Consider the following 24,652-nt stretch of genomic DNA (forward strand, 5'->3'; position numbering starts at 1 on the left):
TATATTGTTACCTTACTGCCGTTTTGTCTATCCTAATCACGTAAGAATTCCTATTGTTTCAGCCATTTGTCACTAATTAGAGCAACTCACAGTGTTGCAATCATACAAAACACATCCCTTATTTTCACATACATATTGAGGATTTATCTAATGAGCACATGTATTGGAAACACAATTTTAATACCGATTGTGTATTGCAATAATGCTAAACTATCTCAGCCGTGGCGCGTCCTTAAGACAAACCAAACTCTAGAGAATTTAGCAGAGGTTTGGTATTGTTGTGAAAGTATTGCGAAATCAGGTGAGCAGTTTTTCAAAGTTTTCTATATAGCTATAACAATAGAACTAGCTCAGGGCGAACCCAAGAAAAACTGATCTAGATTACCCGGTTTCAAACTTGACCTAGATTTCATAGAGTTATCATTCAGAGATAGTTAAATGAAGACCAAAAATAGAAAATGTGGTCTCTACAGTGTTAAACATTACATAAACTAGTAACCTAGTTGGGGTTTTTTACCTAAGATACCCTGCCTTTGAATCTGACCTAGATTTCATAGGGAAAAAATGTGGTCTCTACAGTGTTAAACATTACTTAAACTAGTAACCTAGTTGGGATTTTTTACCTCGGATACCCTGCCTTTGAATCTGACCTAGATTTCATAGGGACAAAATGTGGCCTCTTTAATGTTTTTCTATGATTTGATCTAGAGTCAAAGTTTTTGGCCTTGTGTAACCCAGTTGTAAATCCGAGTTAGATTCTGTGGGCAAAGCTTTATGAAGATCAAGCAGAAAATGAGGCCTTTAGAGTGTTAATAAAGTTCTAAAATGTGGCCTCTAGCGTGTTAACAAAGTTTTTCTATAATTTAAGCTAATAAACTAGTAACTAGTTTTTGACCTCCAGTAATCGAATTTTGTTAATGACATAGACGGCGATAAATATTGCGACAAAGATTTATGATGATCACGAAGAAAATGTTGACTCTAGAGTGTTAACAAGGATTTTCTATGCTATGACCCAGTGACTTAGTTTAAGGTCTCAGGTACTAGTATTCCAGTTTTGAACTTGACGTAGATTTCATAGACACAACCATTCTGACAACGTTTTATGTAGATCAAGTACAAAATGTAACCTCCACTGTGTTAACAAGATTTTTCTATGATTAGACCTAGTGACCTAGTTTTTGCCTCAAACTAACTAAGTTTCAAACCTGACCTATATTTTAAGAAAACACACATTCTATTCTGATAAACTTTATGATGATTAGATAGAAAATGTTGCCTCTAGTGTCTACAAATTTTCCTGTTAATTGACCAGGTGATCTAGTTTTTGAACCTAAATGACCCTTTAACGAACTTGTCCGAAATTTTATTAAGGGTAACATTTTGACCAAGTTTCATTGAGATTAGGCCTAACTCGCGACCTTTAAAGTTAAAAGTCAAATTGTTGACAAACAGACAACGGACACCGGCTGACCACAATAGCTCACCACGAGCATTTTGTGCTCAGATGAGCTAATAATCAGATTTGAAAGTCCTGATGATATGCGCATGTCCACTTCTTGGCGATGCTGCACACCAAGTGGCATTACATTTCGATGGAAACTGTAGGAGTTTAATACACAAGGAAGTGTTGCAGACGGACGAATTTACAGTTTAAACGCTACATATGCCTCTCAGGTCTTCGACAACTTTTTCAATTTACACAGCAGAAAACTATGGAGAGTCCCAGTTTTTGTCGATAAATTTCATCTAACTCCTCAATCTGTTGTTATTCTATTCATACTAAGGTCAAGTGCTCATAAGCGGTGTCACAAACAAAATACACGTAGTCTATTGTGTAAACTAGGTCAATCGTATTTGACAGTCCGGATTGGACAGTCTGTTTTATGTAAACATTAATGATTGACAGTTTTGGATCCGTCGATTGTCTTGTTACATTTTAATGAGAGGAAGTAAAATTATTGCAGGTATTTCTCTTTAAAATAAATGTAATCATAGTGTGGCATGATCACCTGACAAAGCCCTCTGTCGAGGAGAATCAATTACTTCCATCAGCAGCTTTAATATATTGTACTATTTTGTATTTTTTTCTTCCACATTTTGCAGTTTTGCAGTACTAAGTGTGTTAACGGTTATCATAATTAACTGATTCGAAGTATAACAACTGTGGTCACAATACCGTTTTTTTTTCTTACAACTAGCAAAGGGCATTGAGTGTAATAAGTAAGTGAGTTGATTATAAGAATACAATAAAAGGTAGTTAATACATGTAATTAAAAATACGTAACACTTAGGAAATGTCATCAATTACTGACATAGTAACAATGGGGACAGGGGAGAGTAAAAAAAGTGAAAATACCACAAACGACCCAACCTTTTAAGCCCTTAATGCATATTTTTGACTAAATCAAGGTATATAAGTCTGTCCTTGCAGGATGAAATCCGTAGAAAAACCCAGGTGCACACGTTCATAGCTGAATAATATTTCTACATTGTTTTGTGACTGTAGGTTAAATATTTTAAGATATATGCAATTCAAACCGTTTTAAGCACGTTATGAATATTTTTCAATGAGCCAAAGGCCATAACTCAGGTTTGACTGGGTGAAATCCCAAACAGAACAGTAGTTTCACAACTAAACCTGCTGTATAATAATCCTTTAATGTTCTGTGACGCTAGGTAAAATATTTTTGAGATACATGCGACACAAACTTGTATGCCATTTATGCATATTTTTGACTAAATCAAGAGCGGTCTCTCTGGTCAGCTGTGTAAAATCCAAAACAAAACCCCGATGCACAACTTTGCATGCTGAATAATAATGTTATAAGGTTTAGTGACTCTAGGACAGACGCTTTAAGAGATAATTGCGACCAAAACTTTCAGCTCAGACTTTTAGATCCTTTCAGCATATTTTGACCAAATCAAGGATCATAACTCTGGTCTGGCCGAGTGAAATCCTAAAAAAACCCAGGTGCGCAATTTCTCAAGCTAAATAATAAACCTATGATTTTTCATGACCCTAGATTAAATGCTTTTTAAGACACGTGCGACACAAAATTTTATGCCCTCTTATGCGTATTTTGACAAAGTCAAGGGGCCATATCTCTTGGCTAAAAGAGCGGAATCCCAAACAAAATCCCAGTTGCACAACTTCTAATAACTATAACATTCCTGTAATATTTCATGACCTTAGGTTAAATATTGTTTGAGATCATGAGATGCGACACAAACATTTAGGCCTTTTTATGCCTTTTTTGACTAAATGAAAGGCTATAACTCTGGTCTGGCTGAGTGAAATCAAAATCAAACCCCTATATGCACAACTTCAAGCTGATCAACAATCTTATGAGGTTTGATTACTTTAGGTAAAATACTTTTTGAGATATGAGCGTCACAAATATTTGACTAAATAAAGGGCCACAACTCTTTTCTGATTGAGTGAAATCCAAAACAAACCCCAGGTGCACAACTTTACATGCTGATCAAAGATCGAATGTCAGAGGTTTGATGTGTACGTCCAATATTTTTCAGATATGTACAACACAAATTCGGCCGGCCGATTTCTAACAAATTTATTTCCTACTAGGAGCAATGCACAGTTTCTTATAAATGTTCTGTTGAATTTCAAAGATATAATCAGTGTTCAATTACCTTTTTTAAACAGTTCTGTTTACAGCTCTATTAACACCATTTCTTATCTATAAATGTAGTTTAACCTAGCTTTTAACAATGATTATTGAGTTTCAGCTCCTAAGAGCTGTCAGTCAAACCTGGGACCATAGACTATCTCTAATGATGGCCAATTCAAATATGTTAACACTGAGCGTGTAAATGTGATAGCGATTAGTGACAAATGTAGCAGCCCTTCTCTCGGAACTTTTTCAGTTTGATCTATAGCCAATGGCTTTTAGTATGCGGATCCCAAATAGTACATGAATATTCTAACTTTGGTCTTACTATAGCTTCAGTGAGCTTTATGTGATGTTCTTTCACTTTAGAAGAGTTAATTTTTAATTCATTACACTTATTTTAAACCTAACCCTAACCTTTAGTCAGTAAATTGTACACGAATACGTACGAAATACGTGCGGGTGAATTAATGTTGGCGTTTTTTTTTACAACTTGATGTAAAATTTATTTGAACATATTCCCGTTTGTACAATCAAAGCGACCAGTGAATAGGAAATTACGACTTTGTGAGTATTAATCATTGAATTGCTATTTTTCTCGTTTATCAGTATTATTTTCCTTCGAAAAAGTATCACCAAAGACCAATTTATATTTGATCGTCAACTGGCTATTGTCTATGAAACTTGCAATAATACAATAAAACCGCAGACAAGGTTTCGATGATATGACGTGCTATCCGGTTAGTTTGTATTTCGGATACATTTTTTTCATATACACCTTTACTAAATTCCGAGTAAGGACATGTGTTGTCAGTTCATAAGTTAAGTAATGAAAAATAATAAAATATGAAATAAGTTTTTTCCTATTTCATTTCCAAAAAATACAGAAATATATAATCCTTGAGGTCATATAATTTCCAGAAGGCAGTGGCTACGATTACGGTACCGTAATCCTAGCCTCCGGTTCTAGGATTACGGAAGTTCCGTATTCCTAGACAACCCTATGAGAATAGGCTAGGATTATGGAAGTATTTAAGAGGCATCAAATTTATGTTAGGAAATGCATAAATGACACAGGGTTTCCACTGGCCCTAATTTTTTTTTGGCCACAAAGTTTCGAAGTCACAAATTGGGAGGTGTATGCGGGTATATGGGGGTTGGGGGTATTCTCATTTTAATAGTTTATTTCATCAGTTTATTTCTAACATTTATGGATGTTCCCAGCTGTAATTTCTTTCCAGACTGTATAGATCATTCTTGATAAATAATAACTTAAAACATTTTAACATTTTTATTTTTTCTAAATTTTTCAATATGTTTTACAAGTATAAACATTGTCAAGCAAGATTTAAAAAACATAGTATGTCATAATACTAATAAAAGTAATACTAGCAATTGGCTACAAATCATTCTGTTTCTTTTTTTATTTATTAATGATACTAATACCCACAAATTCTCCTGCTTTTCACATTTTTCCATTTTCTATAGGCAAAAGCAAAATCAAATGACTTCTGGTCACCACCATCAATGTTCAGTTTCATTAATAAGTACAATGAGTTTGTGTCCAATCTGTTCCTCAGTTTAGTCTTGACAAGATTTTGCACACTAAACCCTCGCTCACACTCTACACTTGATACAGGCACACATAAAAGCTTGTAAGCAACTTCAGCAACAATCCCATACATCTCTCTCTTTCTTAATGCAATCTGACATACACTGTTCACATCATTAGCAACCTTACCATAGTTTGACATTACATCTTTCCTGAAGCACTCATACTCATCTCTGAACTCTTCCTCATGCACATGATCACTGACAATGTCTACACACTCATTCAATACTTCTCCCTCAGTCACAAACACAGCAGGGTCAAACAAACCACAGAATGCTCTCAACACCTTACTATCTCCCACATCAGCAAACCGGTCCTTCAAATTTTCAACCACTTTCTCCCCAAACTGCCCACAACATCTCTCAGCTTCCTCTCTCTGTTTCTCACTGTCCTTAATCATATGCCCATGGAACTCAAAATAGCCATTCTCACAGACAAATTCTGGTACAGATGTCTTGAAATCCTTCATCATCTTGCCTTGTCTAGACTCAGTCAGCCTCAGGACTTCACTAGTGGTGGATTCCAGAGACGCAGATACACTAGTGAAGTCAATGCTGCTTTGACTGAAATCCCTTGCACAAGATGCTCAAGGGCTTCAAAACATCTGCCAGAAAGTAAGAAACATATAAAAACTTAACATTTGAAACACTTTTCAACAAACCTTGAGCTCTTGCACCCTTGTCCTCACTCAAAACACTCAACAAAGAAGTATAATTATCACATACTGCCCTTACACTGCCCTCGAAGCTCAACCACCTGGTATGAAAAACCTGCTTGAACCTCAAAGAGTTACTTGCACTCATCATGACAGCATTTATTTTATCAAGACGAGCCATGTTCTTTGGGGAGTTATCAAAGTACTTGTAAATGGCATTGATGATTTCTTGGTATTTCAAAAAATATGGAATAGAATCTGCAGCCTGGCCACTAGCAAGAGCTAGGCGGTGTGAAATACAGTGGGTGGCAAGGATGCTCGGGTTTTCAGACTTTAATTTCTGCACCAACCCACTTTTCTTTCTGTCATGACCGCAGCACCGTCTGTACTAATCCCTACAAGATTGTTTATCTTTAAATCATGAATGTCAAAGGAAGAAAGTATTGTGTTTTTTAATTGTTCAGCTGTGGCACCATCCCTTAGTTTACATACATCAAGTAGAACACTTTTTGGCTCAAAACACCCTAGAGATTGCTCAAGAAATCTAACATATATAAGCATGTTCTGATCAACTGAAATATCTGTAGACTCGTCAACCATTATACTGAACTTTGAGTCACTGAGATCTTTTTTAAATTTGTCATTGATCACGTCTACCATAGATTGCTGCATTTCTTGGACGCTTGTGCTATGTTCATAGGTGGTGTGTCGATCAACTTTCAAGGACTGGAGACTTGAGCAACCCTGTTAAATAAATTTGTAAAATCAAAGTTAGCCCCTGAAAGTGACTTTATTAAGCAGATTATGCCTTGCTTGCAAAAATTAAGACAATAGTCATTTTTTATCAATATTAAAGAATGTAAGTGTAACTTGTGAATCAAAAACTTATTAAATTCTTTTTATTCAGCACCCAATACTTTACATATTCTAAAATTCCACAATTTTTTCTATTTATATAAATCCTGGTATTTGGTATAAAACAACATTGTTTCATAGTGTCAATAATGAAGTATTACCTGATCAATGCATAATTCATTGAGGTTGGAGATCAACATGTTGGGTAGATTGTTGGACGTCATGAAGAATATGTTTTTCATTGCTGCAGTCACTGCTGCCTCGGATTTGGAAAGCTGAGCTTCAGCGGACTTCTTATAGTTTTTACTAGCCTCAATAATCTGGAGGGCAGCGAGGTGACCATTTTTTCCTAGAAAAATATATTTTAAAAATACTGGTAAAAATCAGGATATCCGAAATTTTATGTCCGGATACTGGTACACTTTAGTAATCATAGCCAAATCTTCATTTTAAAGAATATGTTTTACAAGTTAAGATGATGTAAAGATAGTTTAACAGTATTTGACAGCATCCGATATTAAAGTTTTTCATGACATTATCTTTTATTGAAATAATTTAAGAGAAATGTTTTCGAAAACTCCGATATCGTGAAAAAGACATTCTGACAACCTACTTTCGATTTTAAAAACCAAATTGGCAAATGGTAAAGTCAATTATTTTCTTTCTATATTCGAATGTGATTGATGTATATTGATTAAAAATTAGATATCTTGTCTGAATTTCAATTTCAATCGTGTGCAGCAATGGCATTTACGTCTGCCGGGAAGCCCAACAAACTATTTTCACGTGCAAAGCAAGCGGCACTTCCGTGCTATTTGTTTCATAGATTTGGATATATGACTAAAATATGTTACGTCTGCAAGTGTATTTAACTGAAAAAAGTTTCAGAATCTAAACAACATTTATTTTCGCCGACTTTACGTAGAACGGGCCATTTCTCGAATTGAAAATACCAGTTTTGCGTGTACGAAATGCGTATACGATCTATTAACAGCAGTTGATGTCGGGAAAGAAATGAATAATTTTGACTTACCCTTTGCTTTTTCATGGTTTGTCACATTCTCTTTTTTCATAATATCACATCCAGTAGTGAACGAATTTGTAACATTTGCCGAACTACACACAGAACAGTACATAGATCTTGACTGCGGATTGTAACTTAACCAGGGCCTATTGAGTTTCCAGTCCTCTCTAAATTTCCTTTTTGCGCTAGCTTTTGCCCTCTCACTCACATCCTGACTTTGAGATTCAGTAACAACGTCTCTACACTCTAAGTCCGTAATTAAATCCTCGCTAACATTATCCTCTGATTGTCTAATTTGAGAAACACACATAAACTCTGAAATTTTACGCACTTTTTCCGTTTTCGGCACATTTTCAAGCTTACGTTTTCTACCCATGATTGAACTAATTCTATTCTTAAAATACGAATACGAATACGAATAGTTTGTCTGAACATTAAGTACTATCCGAGGATGAGTTTATATAAGCGTGGTTGTTTTCCTAATTTTCATCTTGCGTTCAAACTGACAACATCGCTAATTATGTAAATAATGTTGTATGCTTTTGCGGCATAATTATGTTTTGTCTTGCATTCAAACTGGGAAACATGCAAATTACCATTTTTTCTTATGAATATTTTACATTTATAAATTAAAGTTTTAAATTTTGTTTGATCAAATTTACTGAAAACATCAAAGGTGCGATATAGTTTTATTTCTTTTGAACAGCTTCTAGATCTAACACCACCGGCTCGACATGTCGGTAATTCAATTATCTATACATTGTCGGGTAATTATAATTATGTTACAATAGACACTCGTGACCCGCTAATCCGTTGGTTGGTGACACGCTGTGTATTGTGTATTACGAACAGAAACGGCCGCGGGTAATATTGATTTTTAGGCTAAACAGAGAGTCCTTTAGACAAAGCAATACACATTATAAAAAAAGGCATTTACGGCCAAACTTTTTTTCGCCAATTTTTTTATTTTTTCGCCATTGGCGAATTTGGCGAATTGCAGCGGAAACCCTGATGACATTGTAAACTTACTCATTTTACTTACTTTCACTAAATATTTCGTGCTATCGATCGGCCGTTTTGGGTAAGTATAACCTTATAATGGCGCTTGGCGGAAATATAGAATTATCTATGTTTCATATATGCCTGCATTTTTTTCATCAAGTCACCACAAATGGTCTTTAATAACATACAATATGGTTATAAATAATAAAATTCAAAGTATAGATTTTTTTTAAGGAATCTAACTTTGACACTCATATTTCTAATATATCTCCGCGCGCCGCCATTAAGATTATACTAACCCAAAACGGCGGATAGAAAACACGAAATAATAAGGCAGGCTTGAAAAATTAAGTGAAATAAGTTAGTTTACAACACCATTTATGCGTGTCCTAACATATACTTTATGCTTCTTAAAATACTCCCGTAATCCTAGCCTATCCTCATAGGATTGTCTAGGAATACGGAACTTCCGTAATCCTAGAACCGGAGGCTAGGATTACAGTACCGTAATCGTAGCCACTGCTTTTCCAGAAATCCCTGGAGGAAGGTTCACTTCCATCCCAGTGGAAATCTGCATATGTTGCCCCCATTTTTAAAAAAGGTGATAGGTCAAATCCAGTAAATTATAGGCCAATTTCATTAACATGTGTCCTATGCAAAATTCTTGAACACATTGTTTCATCATCAATTGTTAAGCACTTCACCAGCCATGGTATTCTGTATGACCTACAGCATGGTTTTAGGGAAAAAAGGTCATGTGTTACTCAGTTAGTTATGTTAGTAAATGATCTGGTCACCTCAGTCTACAATAACTTATAAGAAACAAGTAGATCTTATACTTCTAGATTTTAGTAAGGCTTTCGACAAGGTTAGCCATGAGAAAGTCTTACTAAAAATGCATGAATATGGAGTCAGAGGTAATACACTAAGATGGGTCAAAGGCTTTTTAGATAATAGGATCCAATCAGTAGTACTAAATGGCACTACCTCTGATGCCATCCCAGTATCATCAGGTGTCCCGCAGGGGTCTGTACTTGGTCCCCTGCTCTTCCTAGCTTACATAAATGACCTCCCACAAAACATTAGTTCCAAAGTCCGTCTGTTTGCAGATGACATGTCAATATATCTAACATTGTCATCTGCAGACCAATCTGTCACTCTCCAAAATGACCTAAAACTTCTAGAAAAGTGGGAGTTGGAGTGGGATATAGAGTTCAACCCCTCCAAGTGTCAAGTGATCCACTCCACTAGAAGGAAACATCCTATCCCAACCCATTATTACCTACATGGAGTCCAGCTTGAATCGGTCAGCTCAGCTAAATACCTAGGCATGGATCTCTCAAATGACCTATCATGGGACAATCACATAAATAGGTCAACCAAAAAAGCTAACCAAACCCTAGGGTACTTAAGAAGAAACATTAAGGTCAAATCCCAACCCATTAAGACCATTGCTTACCAGACTCTAGTCCAACCCCAGCTTGAATATGCCTTCGAGGTATGGTCGCCCCACACCCAAACCCAGATAGATCAAATTGAAAGCGTCCAAAGGAGAGCCGCCCGTTGGATCAAGACTGACTACGGCTGTACTTCCAGTGTAACAGATATGCTACACTCCCTAAACCTTCGTCGACTGGATTTAAGGTGTATAGATTCTAGGTTATCACTCTTCTATAAGATTTATCATGATCTGGTTGCTATCCCAATCGTAGATTACCTTACCCCAATGACCCGATGTGTCCGCTATGGCCATTCCCTAAGTTATAGGTTAATTACTGCAACCACTGACTATTACAAGTTCTCTTATTTTCCGAGAACTGTGTACCTTGGAACCAACTACCCCCCAGTGTCGCCCACCTCCCTACCCTAGAGCAGTTCAGTGCCACAGTTTGCTGCCTTGAACATGTCTCGCCCTAGTTATCCTGCTAACTCAAGTTTTAACCTTTTTATTTCACCAAAGTTATTTTTAGCTCATCTGATTTTTTGAAAAAAAATGATGAGTTATTGTCATCACTTGAGCGGTTGTCGGCGTCGGCGTCGGCGTTGCCTGGTTAAGTTTTATGTTTAGGTCAGCTTTTCTCCTAAACTATCAAAGCTATTGCTTTGAAACTTGGAATACTTGTTCACCATCATAAGCTGACCCTGTATAGCAAGAAACATAACTCCATCTTGCTTTTTGCAAGATTTATGGCCCCTTTTGTACTTAGAAAATACCAGATTTCTTGGTTAAGTTTTATGTTTAGGTCAACTTTTCTCCTAAACTATCAAAGCTATTGCTTTGAAACTTGGAATACTTGTTCACCATCATAAGCTGACCCTGTACATCAAGAAAAATAACTCCATCTTGCTTTTTGCAAGATTTATGGCCCCTTTTGTACTTAGAAAATATCAGATTTCTTGGTTAAGTTTTATGTTTAGGTCAACTTTTCTCCTAAACTATCAAAGCTATTGCTTTGAAACTTGGAATACTTGTTCACCATCATAAGCAGACCCTGTACATCAAGAAACATAACTCCATCTTGCTTTTTGCAAGATTTATTGCCCCTTTTGGACTTAGAAACTTTTTTTTTTAAGGTTAAGTTTTATGTTTAGGTCAGCTTTTATCCTAAACTATCAAAGCTATTGCTTTAAAAACTTGCAACACTTGTTCACCATCATAAGTTGACCCTGTACAGCAAGAAACATAACTCCATCCTGCTTTTTGCAAGATTTATGGCCCCTTTTGGACTTAGAAAATATCAGATTTCTTGGTTAAGTTTTATGTTTAGGTCAACTTTTTCTCTTAAACTATCAAAGCTATTGCTTTGAAACTTGCAACACTTGTTGACCATCATAAGCTGACCCTTTACAGCAAGCAACATAACTCCATCTGGCTTTTTGCAATAATTATTGCCCCTTTTGGACTTAGAAAATCATTTTCTTGGTTGAGTATTATGTTTAAGTCAACTTTTCTCATAAACTATCAAAGCTATTGCTTTAAAACTTGCAACAGTTTTTCACCATCATAAGTGGACACTGAACATTAAGAAACATAACTCTATCCTGCTTTTTGCAAGAATGATGGCCCTTTTTAGACTTAGAAAATCATGGGTAGGACAATATTTCTATTACACAAAAAAAATCAGATGAGCGTCAGCACCCGCAAGGCGGTGCTCTTGTTTAGTTTCTTCCACTCTAAATTTTTATCACTATATTCTTTCTCATATGATTTTGACGCGCAAAACGTCTACATCCCCGCAAGGGGTTCGACGGTTACGGAAGATAGAATGTATCATGGAACTAAGGTTTTGTTGACAGCAAAAATGTAGAAGCGAAAACTTTGTGTTTGCCTTTGTTGTGCAACTGGAAACAAGCAGTGTGTTTTTGTATGCCTTGGTAAGCTAGTTTAGTAGGTTGATTAGAGCTACTGTTGAAAAGCATCTGCTCAGATTTTGTCATGCCTTTAAAATTTCAGGCTTATCTTGTCCTTCCCCAAATAGTATTAAAGAGGATAAGGTTCTCTACCTCATTCTTTATCAATTTTTTATAAATAATACATTAATGCTGAAGTTAAAAGAAATGAGTTTATTTTACTGGACCAGAACAAAAAATAATCTGGCGGTGCCAGGGTTTAATTCCATTACTTTACACAAGAAATCAACTCAGAACACTTCCTGTTTTAACATATCTTGGCACCTAAGGCAGTGTACATTTTTAAACCATTTTCCCCTAATCAGATAAATGTCGCTTCTACTTTTGCGGTGATTTCTCTCTCGCGTTCATAATTGATCCATTTTATTTCGAAATAATAATTAAAAGTAGTTAATAAATTGCTTGTTTTATAACCTTTCCATTGATAAAAAAAAATATTGATATAATTTGTGTTTTAAGGAAGTTTAGGCTGTTACAAAACATCACTGTTTACAAAAAACGTGGATGTTCGACTTCTGCCCACCCGATCATTGTCTTATCAGTTCTAAAAATAGAAAATACAACGGATTTGTAAACAAATACGATCTCTCCTATTAAACTGAGTTAATAAAACGTGAATTCTCTGAATTTGGAAATACTTCAAAATTTATAATTCAGGTAAATACCTATGCATTTCTTGCACAAATTATTTATTGATAAAACATAGGTTGAGTAATAGGAGTTTATAATGTAAGGAAGAAGACATTTTATTTCAAATTCACCCCTCTTTACCTCCCCTTCAATAAAACATGAAATTTCCCCACCGAGATACCCCTGGCCCCAGGACTTCTTAGGATTTGCAACTTGGAACAATAACGTTTCACTTTCAGTTATTGCAACTAAAAATTAGCATTTATGAATTTGCTATTTCCATGCATAAATAAGTGGCAGAATCAAGATTGACTATGTGAAGACGAGAAAAAACCAGTATTATAACATTGTTCAATTTTGCACAGTTAATATTCTGTTGTAATTGCTCAAATAACATTAGCATTACCTTACGCTTTGACTTGTACAAAATGTCTGTGGCTGTGCTCAGTACTTAATTATGTCGCATTCAGGTTCTTCTTCCATGTTCATCAAAAAACATTTGAGAAGTCTTCTCCATTTTAATTTTGTGTTGATGTTTTAGACTTTACCTGTTTTTTTTCTTTAATTTCAGGAAGAACTTAAAAGATGAAATCATTGCCGAGTTGATTTGTGAAGAAACAGGCCTTATTTTTTTTCATTACCTGAGCAGTTGAACATGGAAGACCTGTAAGTATAGTTATTTGTTAGTTACTTTAGAATTGATATTTTCAAGGAGTTGATATAAAGCACACAATTTTTAACTTTACTGTAGGAGGTGTTATATGGAGAGCTATTCTGTCTGTGTCAATAGCTTGGTGAAAGTTTTGATGCTCCTTCACGTTATCTCTTTTATTACTAAATGGATTTGGTTCCAAGTCAAGAATATCAAACTAGGACCATAATTCTGGCACAGTTTGTTTTTAAACTATTCCCCCATTTGTTATTACTTAGTGGATTTGACTCATACTGTTGGCCCACATCGTCATCCACATAGGGGGGTGTTATTCATTCAAGTGATAGCTCTAGATTCCTTAGATATGATCTATTTCACAATCAAGCATTGAAGTAGTTGGACAGGCTCTCGCCTGTAACAGCTCTTGCTTATTTTGAATATGGTAGGACATACAGAGTTGTTTGTTATGTGTTGCTTTAGCCTAAATAAAATTTATTTCAGTTCATCAAATGAAGTTTGTAGCACAATTTAATGACATAATAGTTCAAAAGAATTATCAATTAAAATATTGCCATGGCTAGTTTCGAATATAAGACTCAAGAGAGAATCATTGTATTTGTATTTGGAGTAATCAGTGATGTTCTCTGGTTTCCCTTCTGAATTTAAACTATAAATAATTCAGTAGCATCTATTATTTTCAGCAAAATCTATGAGGCAGCAGGTTGTAATGATGTTGCCTTTGTTAAGGAGGCCCTGGAAGGAAAGTTTGGGGAACAGCTGAAAGATGACCTTGAACTTGCCCTGCATATGGCGGCCACCAATGGTCATTTAGACTGTTTAACTCTCTTGTTGGAACATAAAGTGAGTGTCCATGCAAGGAATGGGTCTGAAGAGACAGCACTGATGCTAGCTGCCCAAGGTGATCATGTGACTTTAGTTAGTAAACTGCTGGAACGAGGAGCTAATGTTCATGATCAGAACTGTATGGGTTATACAGCTCTTATGAAAGCGTGTGAGTTTGGCCATATCAGAACTGTAGAACTCTTGCTGAAACATGGTGCTAGTGTAAGTCCGGTAGAGCATGGAGGAGATGAACACCATGGAATACCAAATGGACTGCCAAATGGCTCAGCAAAAAACTTACTACCCAAATATATGCCTCATGGTTATACAGCTTTAATGATCCTGGTGCTGAAACAACCAGATAACTTTAAAAAGATTCTGAAGCTTTTGCTCGAAGCTAATATGCCGGTGAATGAAATGGATTTGGAAAATACAACAGTTTTGTTGCATGCAGCAACCAAATGTACTGCTGATGTTATTGAGATGTTACTTGAAGCAGGGGCAGAGGTAAATACTACAGATGTGTGGGGTGTTACTCCGGTAATGAGTGCAGCAGGGTATAATAAGACTGATAATGTGAAAGTACTTCTCAGGTATGGAGCTGATGTCTCCATTTCATGTAAAGCAAAGCGGACGGTTCTTTCTGTTGCTGCAAGAACTGGATCTGAAGAATTGATCAACATAATTTTAGAGGCAGGGGCTGACCCAGAACACAAAGATGCACATGGTCGCACACCATTGTTCATTGCAATAATGCACTACAACTACGCAGGGATAAAATGTCTAATCAGAGCAGGTTGTGATTTGACAGTGTCTTGTCGAGACATGACAACCTTCCAAGTAATGAGCTACTTCGAGTGTGCACTGTCTCGCAAAAGTGTACATATGATTGATATGTTGTTTAAAGCAGGTGCTTGTTCAAATAAAGATATCTTTGAGGTTTCTACTGATGAAAAATTTAAAGAGCAGTGTGCTGACAAACCAGAAATATTCATTTTATTGAACAAGATGTTATCTACACCGAAATGTCTACGCTATATTTGTAGAAAGGGTATACGGGACTGCATAGTAAAACCACTGCCAAGGAGTGTCTCCTTCCTTAGTCTTCCAAAATCTTTGAAAGATTATCTGCTGTACTCGGATATTATTTTACCAGTAGAAGAAATTTGATTTGTTTTATTGAAAAAGTTTATGTGCATTAGAACTATAATTACTGAAAATACTCAGTTATAGGCCTATGCTCAGTTATAGGTCTATACTCAGTGTTAGGTCTGTACTCGGTCATAGGTCTATGCTCAGTTATATGTCTGTACTCAGTGTTAGGTCTGTACTCAGTTACAGGTCTATGCTCCGTTATAGTTCTGTACTCGGTGTTAGGTCTGTACTCAGTTATAGGTCTGTACTCAGTTATAGGTCTATGCTCAGTTATAGGTCTGTACTTGGTGTTAGGTCTGTACTCAGTTATAGGTCTATACTCGGTATTAGGTCTGTACTCAGTTATAGATCTGTACTCAGTGTTAGGTCTGTACTCAGTTATATGTCTATGCTCAGTTATAGGTCTGTACTCAGTGTTAGGTCTGTACTCAGTTATAGGTCTATACTCAGTGTTAGGTCTGTACTCAGTTATAGGTCTATGCTCAGTTATAGGTCTATACTCAGTGTTAGGTCTGTACTCCGTTATTGGTCTATACTCAGTTACAAAACTATATTCTCAGTTACAGGTCTATTTTTGCTTTATTATGAAAAACACTATTGAAATATTTACCCTAGATTTATAACTTGGCAAGTACACTAAATGGGCATGCCTGAAGATGTAATAATAGATAGCAAACTGTGTAAGATGTAAGATGTCATAAATTGGTATTTTTATGTCCCCTTTGTTGAAGAGTTGGGAGGCGTGTATAGTTTGAACTGTCTGTCCATCACACTTTCTCTCTATGTACCCCAACTCCTATAGTTTTCATCTAGCTCAAATGAAACCTGGTATACATCACCAGCATGAATTGGACCTGCATATATTATTTTTGGACCTTTCATGTTTCTTGAGTTATGCCTCTTTCAGGGCCTAACAATGTTACATCAACATTTGTACCTTGTGTGTTCAACTGTATACATCATCAGCATCGAGAGGATATGCGTATATTATTGAATCATATATGTCCAATTACTTTTGTTTTTGAGTAAGCCCATTTTTAGCTCGACTATTCAAAGAATAAGTAGAGCTATCCTACTCACCACAGAGTCGGCATCACACCTTGGTTAAGTTTTTCGTACCAGTCCACTTTTTGACAAAGTCTTTTGAGACAAAGCTTTGAAACTTTCAACACTTGTTTACCATCACCATGTCCAGTTAAAGGCAAGAGCACATACCTCCAGCAAGGATTTTGGCTGATAGCCCGGCTTATAAGTCATTCGATCTTGCACTTTTTAGTAGAGACAAGCCATGAACATAAAATGATTGAAGGTTATGTCAAATAGAAATCTGGATATGGAACACTGACTTTTCACACCTTCTTTTGTCAGGGGCAGACAACTCATACAACGGATATTTTCAGCAAATTTCTTTTCAAATCGTCATATTTCGCTCAATTTTTAATAAAACTTTAACATTTTTGGGATTTAAGTGTTTTGTGTTAGTATCTTTCTATTTATAGTATTAAAAGCAGGTTTACTCTCAAGTTTATTCACGCGCAACGACTTCCATTATTTTGATAAAAATGCTCTTAGGAGTTATATTTTTTTAATGAATCCTGGCAAAATTGTTATATAATTTATCTTTATAGGAATGCAAAATTGAAATAAATAAAATAAATAATATATTTCAGAAAAAGACAAAAATATTCATTGTGGTTTATAAACAGCTATCGGTCCTTCTTTTTTATCAAAATTACCGTAAAATGTTTGTAATATGATATTCATTTTTCAATATAAAACCCGGCTTAAAACAACACTTATTACACTTTTGTGAAATAATCCGTGATCGAATATTTCTTTTTCCTGAAAAAAAAAATCAATTAACGCAATTAAAAGGGAGGTAATCGGTAAATGGAAATATAGTGTGCGTATTTGTCGCATTATCGTGAGTAATGTGATATAATATTGGTTAGTTACAAGTATCCAGGCACTTATGTATTTAGATTAAATGGTTCGTGGTCTCAAAAAGAATAATTAAGTGGAATCATTCATGGCGATAAATTGCACATTCTGACATAGCTGGATTTGGTTGCAAGTTAAACAAAGAAGAAAATAGTCAATCTCTATATATTTAAGAAATAAGAATTAATATCACGGGAGCGTAGCTCGAGTGATATAATAATACGCATCAGAACGACAAACAATGAAGAGCAAATCACTAAATTAGATATATTATTTCGATTCTAACACGTTACGAAGGCCTTTAAAGTATATCCTTGACGACATCCATCAAATGCTAGTATTTGCCTATTTTCTATTTTGTGTTGATTTCTTTTCCTGCGCGACTGACGTAATATTGTCACGTCAGGAAAATGTATTGATATATAAAAATACACAGTTATCAGCTAGGAAAATGAATTCAGTTGTGTTAGAATCTGCGATAAACAGCGACTGACGCGCGGGCCGGTAAGACAGCATTATGAAGTCCATTGGACGTCAAATGGTGACATGACGTCCGGTTTATTACTACTTGGATAAATGAAGCCCAGCAATATTTTACCATAAAATTTCAATGACCATGTAAGAATAAAAATAAAGAAGGCCGTTGAGTAGTTTTTCACCTGATTTGTCACGGCTCAGAGCTCAGATGCGCAGGAATTGAACCAAAATGTTTTTAATATATATAATTAAAAAGCGATATTTTTAACGTGATTTATAAAAAGGCATGGGAGTGATATTTTAAGTGAAATGTTTCTATAAATCTAACAAAGCTGTTTTACTCTTTGTAACGGCATGATGTGTGTATCATTCTGTATATTTTTGCAAATTAATGTAATAAAAGATATACTAAAATGAATAGTACTAAGTCGCGATTTATTGATTACATTAATCAAACTGTATTTTTATCTGACATATAAATAATTTTAGATTGAAAGAAAATTGACATCAGAACATAATTTAATGCTTATGTTCATCTTACATTCCCTTTCATTAAGAAATAGACTGTGGTTTAGTGGTTCACATATGGACGTGTTTAGTTTATAGAGGGCGGTAGTCTTCATACGCGCTTTAAATAAAAATCATTTATTTAATACCAAAATATAAATCTGTAAACCACGATGGTGATGTGTATCTTATAACTATTACTTGAAATATTCAGTCTAATTTTACATATTTTGGGAGTTGTACTTCTCGGGAACCCTACAGCAAATGTATTAATGTGGTTTCACAATGCATTTTCCCATTGGTCACATTCGGTAACATACACATTTACCATACCGCAATTGTTTCGCCTTTACGTAAAGTCGTAGTAATGGTACATAGGTTTATCGTTTAAAATGCAGAAGCAGTTTTAACATATACTAATGAGGTAGCCTGTCCAAATTGTAATGTACTTTGTTGACTTAGAAACATATGTAAAAGTACATTTATAAATATTTTGTCTACAGTCATACGAATGACTAGCACAGTATACCATCTCACTGGTGAAATGCAGTTTGATATAAATATGTTAAAGTCGCCACACTATAAGGAAACTTTAAGCAATCATACATTTTTTTCTCATTAATTTATATAATAAAATAATATATCTTTGACAGATAAAAACACCCGAAAAAGGAAATTTAGTAAGGAAATCGTTTTAAACATGCGCAAATGTTCATTCATCAGTTAAAAAGTATATTCGGATGAGTACCCCCCCCCCCACACACACACACTTCCTTTTCCCCAAAAACACATACAACACACCTTTCCGGATATTTAACCTTATCGGGATCAACTTGCATTACGTTCGTGTCAAAACATTATCTCACATGCCACTTTTAAAAATGGAGTTCTAAACAAATGTTTTAAATGACTACAATAAACAATAAAATATGAGCTAGATACTTAAATAAATATAATAAGTTTCTCTATTGAGCCGCCTCTAAATGGGTTGAGGCATTGATGTGAATAAAAGTATTTGATATTGCATGTTTCAATCAGCTGTAATTTTGACATTTTACTAACGACATACTTTTCTAAATGAGTAAACATATGTGTGTGTAGTAATTTGAAATGTGTTTGAAAAAGTCTTAGTATTACGCCAGAAGATTTGGTAAGTGCATGTTGTCATACAGTTTACAGCTGTTTGCAACATCGCGGTACAAATACAATCTCTCTGACCTATCCCTACAAATATTCTTTAAGGGAATATTTCTTCTTTCAGTTTTATATACGTCCCTTGCTTTTTAACATTTAAAAAGGGTCTGCTTTTCTTAGTATTTTATATGCTATCTCTTAGCCTAGCTTTGTTGCGAAATAGTAATGAAATTAACCACTCTACATTCATTTGTTCTTCATTATGTTATTTCAAGTAATATATCGCTGCAAAAGTATAGAAAAGTGTTTAATTCGAATTAAGATCTACGTATGAATTGATTATTACATAAATACGGGGTTTAGTTCGTATACACAAGAAAGAAATGTACAACATTTAGAATGAGCAAAATATGAGGCGTCTCTCCCGTATGTGTGGACAAGTTTAAAATGACCCGAAAAGGCATTTATAGTTGGAAGAATTCTAAAGCGATATAATCTAATTATGATCACATTCTTCCTCTTTTTTATAACACTATTTTATAAAAAAATGTCTTTGTTTGAAAACAGGATGTAAAGTTAACGAAATGTGATACGTCGTTTTAGATAATTTATCCCTGTTCATACAAATTATTCCAAAAGTAACCTTTCTTTGATATTTCTTAAAATAATGTAACTTTGAGAAGCTCTACATAGCCCAATTGTTTTGTCACCAGATTATAAGAAATTTAGAAAAGGGCGATACAATTCTATACGTTGCTGAACATGATCAAATTATTTTTATGAATTCATTATTCCTAATGATGACGTCATAAAACAGTTTGCCCAGGCTTTCATGGTTGACTGATTCGAGTGTTCCATATCCAGAATTTATCTTCTGGTATTGTTCTTTAAGAAATGTATTATCTTAAGTCTCTACTAAAATGTGCAAGGTTCGGCCATATTTTAGGATTTATAAGCCGGGCTATGAATTATGGCCCCTTTTGACTTATAAATCATGGTTAAGTTTTTCGTACCAGTTCACATTTTCACAAAGTCTTCTGAGATAAAGCTTTGAAACTTTCAACACTTGTTTACCATCACCATGTCCAGATATAGGCAAGAGTACATATCTCCATCAAGGATTTTGGCTGAATTATGGCCCCTTTCGACTAAGAAATCTTGGTTAAGTTTTTCGTACCTTTTGAGATAGAGCTTTGAAACTTTCAGCACTTGTTTACCATCACCATGTGCAGTTATAGGCAAGTGTACATAACTCCATCAAGGATTTTGGCTGAATTATGGCCCCTTTTGTCTTAGAAATCTTGGATACGTTTTTTGCACCAGTCCACATTTTGACAAAGTCTTTCGAGATAAAGCTTTGAAACTTTCAATGCTTGTTATCTATCACCATGTCCAGTAATAGGCAAGAGTACATAACTCCATCAAGAATTTAGGCTGAATTATGGCCCCTTTTGACTTAGAAATCTTTGGACTTGTAAATCAGTTAAATTTTTTTATACCATTCCATATTTTGTTAAAACTGTTTGACTTTGAAACTTTGAACACTTCATTACCATCATGGTCACACATTGCCATTAAGTGCAAGACTTATTGAAATCCACAAATAAGGAACATGGTTTGTCTAATCTATTTTTGTCTTTTGTCTGAAAATCTTTGGTAATATTTTGACCCCATTCTTCAATCAATTCTTCGAATAGTGTCATCCGACAGCTCTTTTTGGACTTTATAATATTCTATCAAGCATTTTCAAGGGGGCATTTGTCATACAATGTGGACATGATTCTTGTTTATGTTTGGTTTGTGATGCAGTATATAGATTAAAGGTAAAGTCCATTTTAATTATACATGTATGACAAACTCAGTGGAGAGTTTTTTCTAACTGTTTATACAGTATAATGGCTGCTACATGCTCAGTCACTTCCTTTCTATTTGTTACAATTACAAATGTCTGTGCAATATGGTTTTAAAAAATTAACATAATCTGATGGTATGTCCATTTTGAGGGCCAGTATTACACTGGTAAAATGAAATTATGAAACACACTTTGATTTTTTGTTCAGAGTTGTCAAATGAGAGGGTGCTGTGATCCTGGGTAAAAGTTTTAGTCAGAATAAAATGCAGAGATATATTTACTCTAGATCATTAATTGAGCTGCACCATGAGAAAACCAACATAGTGCATTTGCTACCAGCATGGATCCAGACCAACCTGCGCATCTGCGCAGTCTGGTCAGGATCCATGCTGTTAGCTTTTAAACCCTATTGCAATTAGAGAAACCGTTGGCAAACAGCATGGATCCTGACCTGACTGCGCGGATGCATGCTGGTCGCAAATGCACTATGTTGGTTTTCTCATGGTGCGGCTCAATTTAGGAGTGATATATCTTTATGATGCTAGTCTATAGGAAATGAAAATAAGCCAGTTCTGCATTTATATTATAGTTAAACATTTAATAATTAAATCAATGTACTTAACACCAGTAATTCTGTAAGTTTCAAAAACACATTTGTATCGGATGTTAGATGGATTGATCAATTTTGAACATGAATTTTGACTTACAGATGATACATTTCATAATGTTGAATATTGTGAAAGAGATTTAATACTCGGCAGCAATTCTTCGAAATATTGCCTGCCAGATAAAAAATACAAAGAACCTTAAGTATTTATTGGTGTTAAATGCGTTTTCATTAGTAACTGTCTAGTCTTTAATGCATTTATAGATATATTATGCACAGCTTTCATTAAACTATTTTTTTATTAATTAGTAACTTTAAATGTCATGCAGTAAGTTGTTCAAAAATCTGCCAGTTATTTTCATGGTAGTACAAGTTCATACTGTGGTGAGTAAGACATTTTTTAAGAATCTACTGTTTATAACCTGACATACAATACTGTTTATACCCACACACCTTTTTCCTAATTACACAGATGCTGTGAAGGAACTGTTTATTTTTGGTTCACCCGAGTTCAAAGTGCTCCGAGGGAGCTGTTGTGATGGCTCGTCGTCCGTCCATCCACACTTTTCTTCAGATAACATCTCCTGAAACTGCTGGTCCACCAGAACTAGAAATATAACTACCTTTAAATGACTTCTTCTCATGAACCACTTGAGATATCTTCATCAAACTTGGTCTGTAGCATCATTGTAAGGTCCTCTCCCAGTTGTTTTTAAATGGGGTGCTTGGCCTCTTTTAGGGTCTGTTACAGCCAAAAATTGAACTTACTTCTCATGAACTGCTAGATGGATCTTTATTAAACTTTATCTGTAGCATTATTGTAAGGTCCTCATCAGAATTTTTCAAATGGAGGAGCTTGGCCCCTGGTAGGGGCCACCAGAGCTAAAAATAGAAATACTTTCTCATGAACCACTTGATGGATCTTCATCAAATTTGATCTGTAGCATCATTAAAAGGTCCTCATCCAACCTTGTACTGCTAGGAGAGCTTGGCCCCTATTAGGGACCACTAGAGCTAAAAATAGAAATGCCTTTAAAGGACTTGAGTCACTGGTCCCTCACTGATGTGGGTTCCAGCTTCACTCTTCTCATGAACTGCAAGATGGATCTTTATTAAACTTGATCTGTAGCATTATTGTAAAGTCCTCATCAGAATTGTTCAAATGGAGGAGCTTGGCCCCTAGTAGGGCCACCAGAGCTAAAAATAGAAATACTTTCTCATGAACCACTCAATGGATCTTCATCAAATTTGATCTGTAGCATCATTAAAAGGTCCTCATCCAACCTTGTACAACTGAGAGAGCTTGGCCCCTCTTAGGGACCACTAGAGCTAAAAATAGAAATACCTTTAAAGGACTTGAGTCACTTGTCCCTCACCGATGTGGGTTCCAGCCTCACTCAGGGCATTGAATTCTTCATGTGAGGAAGCCATCCAGCTGGCTTATGGAATGTCAGTGGCTCTACCCAGGTGCCTGCCTGAGATGAAATTATGCACAGAGGGGCACCTGGGGTCTTCCTCCACCATCAAAAGCTGAGTAGTCGCCATATGACCTTTTATTGTGTCAGTGTGACATTAAACCAAACAAATAAAAGAAAAAACAAAGAAAAACAACAAATGGGGGCACTTGACCCCTTTTGTGGCTACCTAAATCATCAAACTTAGTCTGTAACATCATTGTATGTTTTGCTCCCAAATTTGTTTAGGGGCCAGTAGAGCTAAAAATAGAAATACATTTCATTGACTTCTTCTCATGAACAGCTTGATGGATCTTTACCAAACTTGGTCTTTATCATCATCTCAGATTTGTAAAATTGGGGCACTTGGCCTCCTTTTAGAGGTCACTAGAGCTTAATATAAACATCTTCTCATGAAGTACTCAATGCATCTCTGTAGCATCATTATAAGGTCCTCTCCAAATATTATGCAAATAAGGGCATTTAAACCCTTTTAGGGGCAGAGGTAAAAATAGAGATGAACTTCCAAAATAAAGTTTGGCTTGCTCAGATTGTGTGTGTGTGTTTTTGCTGCACTTTCTCTCGTCTGTTTAAGCTGTGAAATTCAGGTGAGCAATCTAGGGCAATCATGGCCTTCTTGTGTCATGTATGTAATTTAAGCATAAGATCCCTTTAATTTTTACTTTCTGGTAATATGTTTGTGTGATTAATTTGTGAATGAGTTACACATGTTTGCAATATACCCTATACAAGAATTTGCCTGTTAACACCTTTGATCTGAGTAATCATTAAAAAGATACATGTATGTTTATACCGGCATATTGAGTCAATAGAATGCTTATCAGTTTGTGAAATTTTTAACTATTTTCTTTTGATTTATAATACCTGCTCTTTATAAGTAAATTTTCTTAATTTTAAATGATAAAATCGTTATAATACAGTGCAGAAAAATGTACATTTTATTCATTAAATTCCTGTTGTGTACAAAGAGTTTTTTTGTATTATGATTCTGTGTAGACTTCTAATCATAAGATCCAATTACTTTGTTGGTTAGTAAGTAAGTAAGTACAGGACAGTTTGGTAACAATTCTGAGTTTTTGCACATTTGCAGTATAAAATAGTGTTTGTTTAAGGAAGAAAATTAAAGAATGAAAATATATTTAATGCCACCAATTTTGAAGACCCATGAGGCATATAGTGTTTGATACT

General features: G+C 35.2%; 2 protein-coding genes across 2 annotated transcripts; one reads left to right on the plus strand and one right to left on the minus strand.

Moving 5' to 3' along the window:
• The first annotated feature begins 4,163 nt into the window (after window positions 1-4,163).
• Window positions 4,164-16,054, plus strand: LOC123562843 (ankyrin repeat and SOCS box protein 13-like). The gene is made up of 3 exons (XM_045355440.2): window positions 4,164-4,199; window positions 13,393-13,487; window positions 14,175-16,054. The coding sequence occupies exons 2-3, from the start codon at window positions 13,477-13,479 to the stop codon at window positions 15,484-15,486; spliced, it is 1,323 nt and encodes a 440-aa protein (XP_045211375.2). The 5' UTR covers window positions 4,164-4,199; window positions 13,393-13,476; the 3' UTR covers window positions 15,487-16,054.
• LOC128549599 (zinc finger MYM-type protein 6-like) lies at window positions 4,772-8,154 on the minus strand. Its single transcript, XM_053526619.1, has 3 exons — window positions 7,788-8,154; window positions 6,916-7,103; window positions 4,772-6,643 (listed from the first exon to the last, which is right to left on the minus strand). The coding sequence occupies exons 1-3, from the start codon at window positions 8,152-8,154 to the stop codon at window positions 6,233-6,235; spliced, it is 966 nt and encodes a 321-aa protein (XP_053382594.1). The 3' UTR covers window positions 4,772-6,232.
• Window positions 16,055-24,652: the final 8,598 nt, after the last annotated feature.

The sequence above is a fragment of the Mercenaria mercenaria genome, chromosome 2, assembly GCF_021730395.1.
Source record: "Mercenaria mercenaria strain notata chromosome 2, MADL_Memer_1, whole genome shotgun sequence".
Taxonomy (NCBI): domain Eukaryota; kingdom Metazoa; phylum Mollusca; class Bivalvia; order Venerida; family Veneridae; genus Mercenaria; species Mercenaria mercenaria.

Coding starts and splice junctions, on each gene's coding strand:
- LOC128549599 (XM_053526619.1), bottom strand. CDS start 8,154: ATGGGTAGAAAACGTAAGCTTGAAAATGTGCCGAAAACGGAAAAAGTG. Junction 7,104..7,787: donor AAACCATGAAAAAGCAAAGG/GTAAGTCAAAAT, acceptor ATATTTTTCTAG/GAAAAAATGGTCACCTCGCT. Junction 6,644..6,915: donor ATGAATTATGCATTGATCAG/GTAATACTTCAT, acceptor TTTATTTAACAG/GGTTGCTCAAGTCTCCAGTC.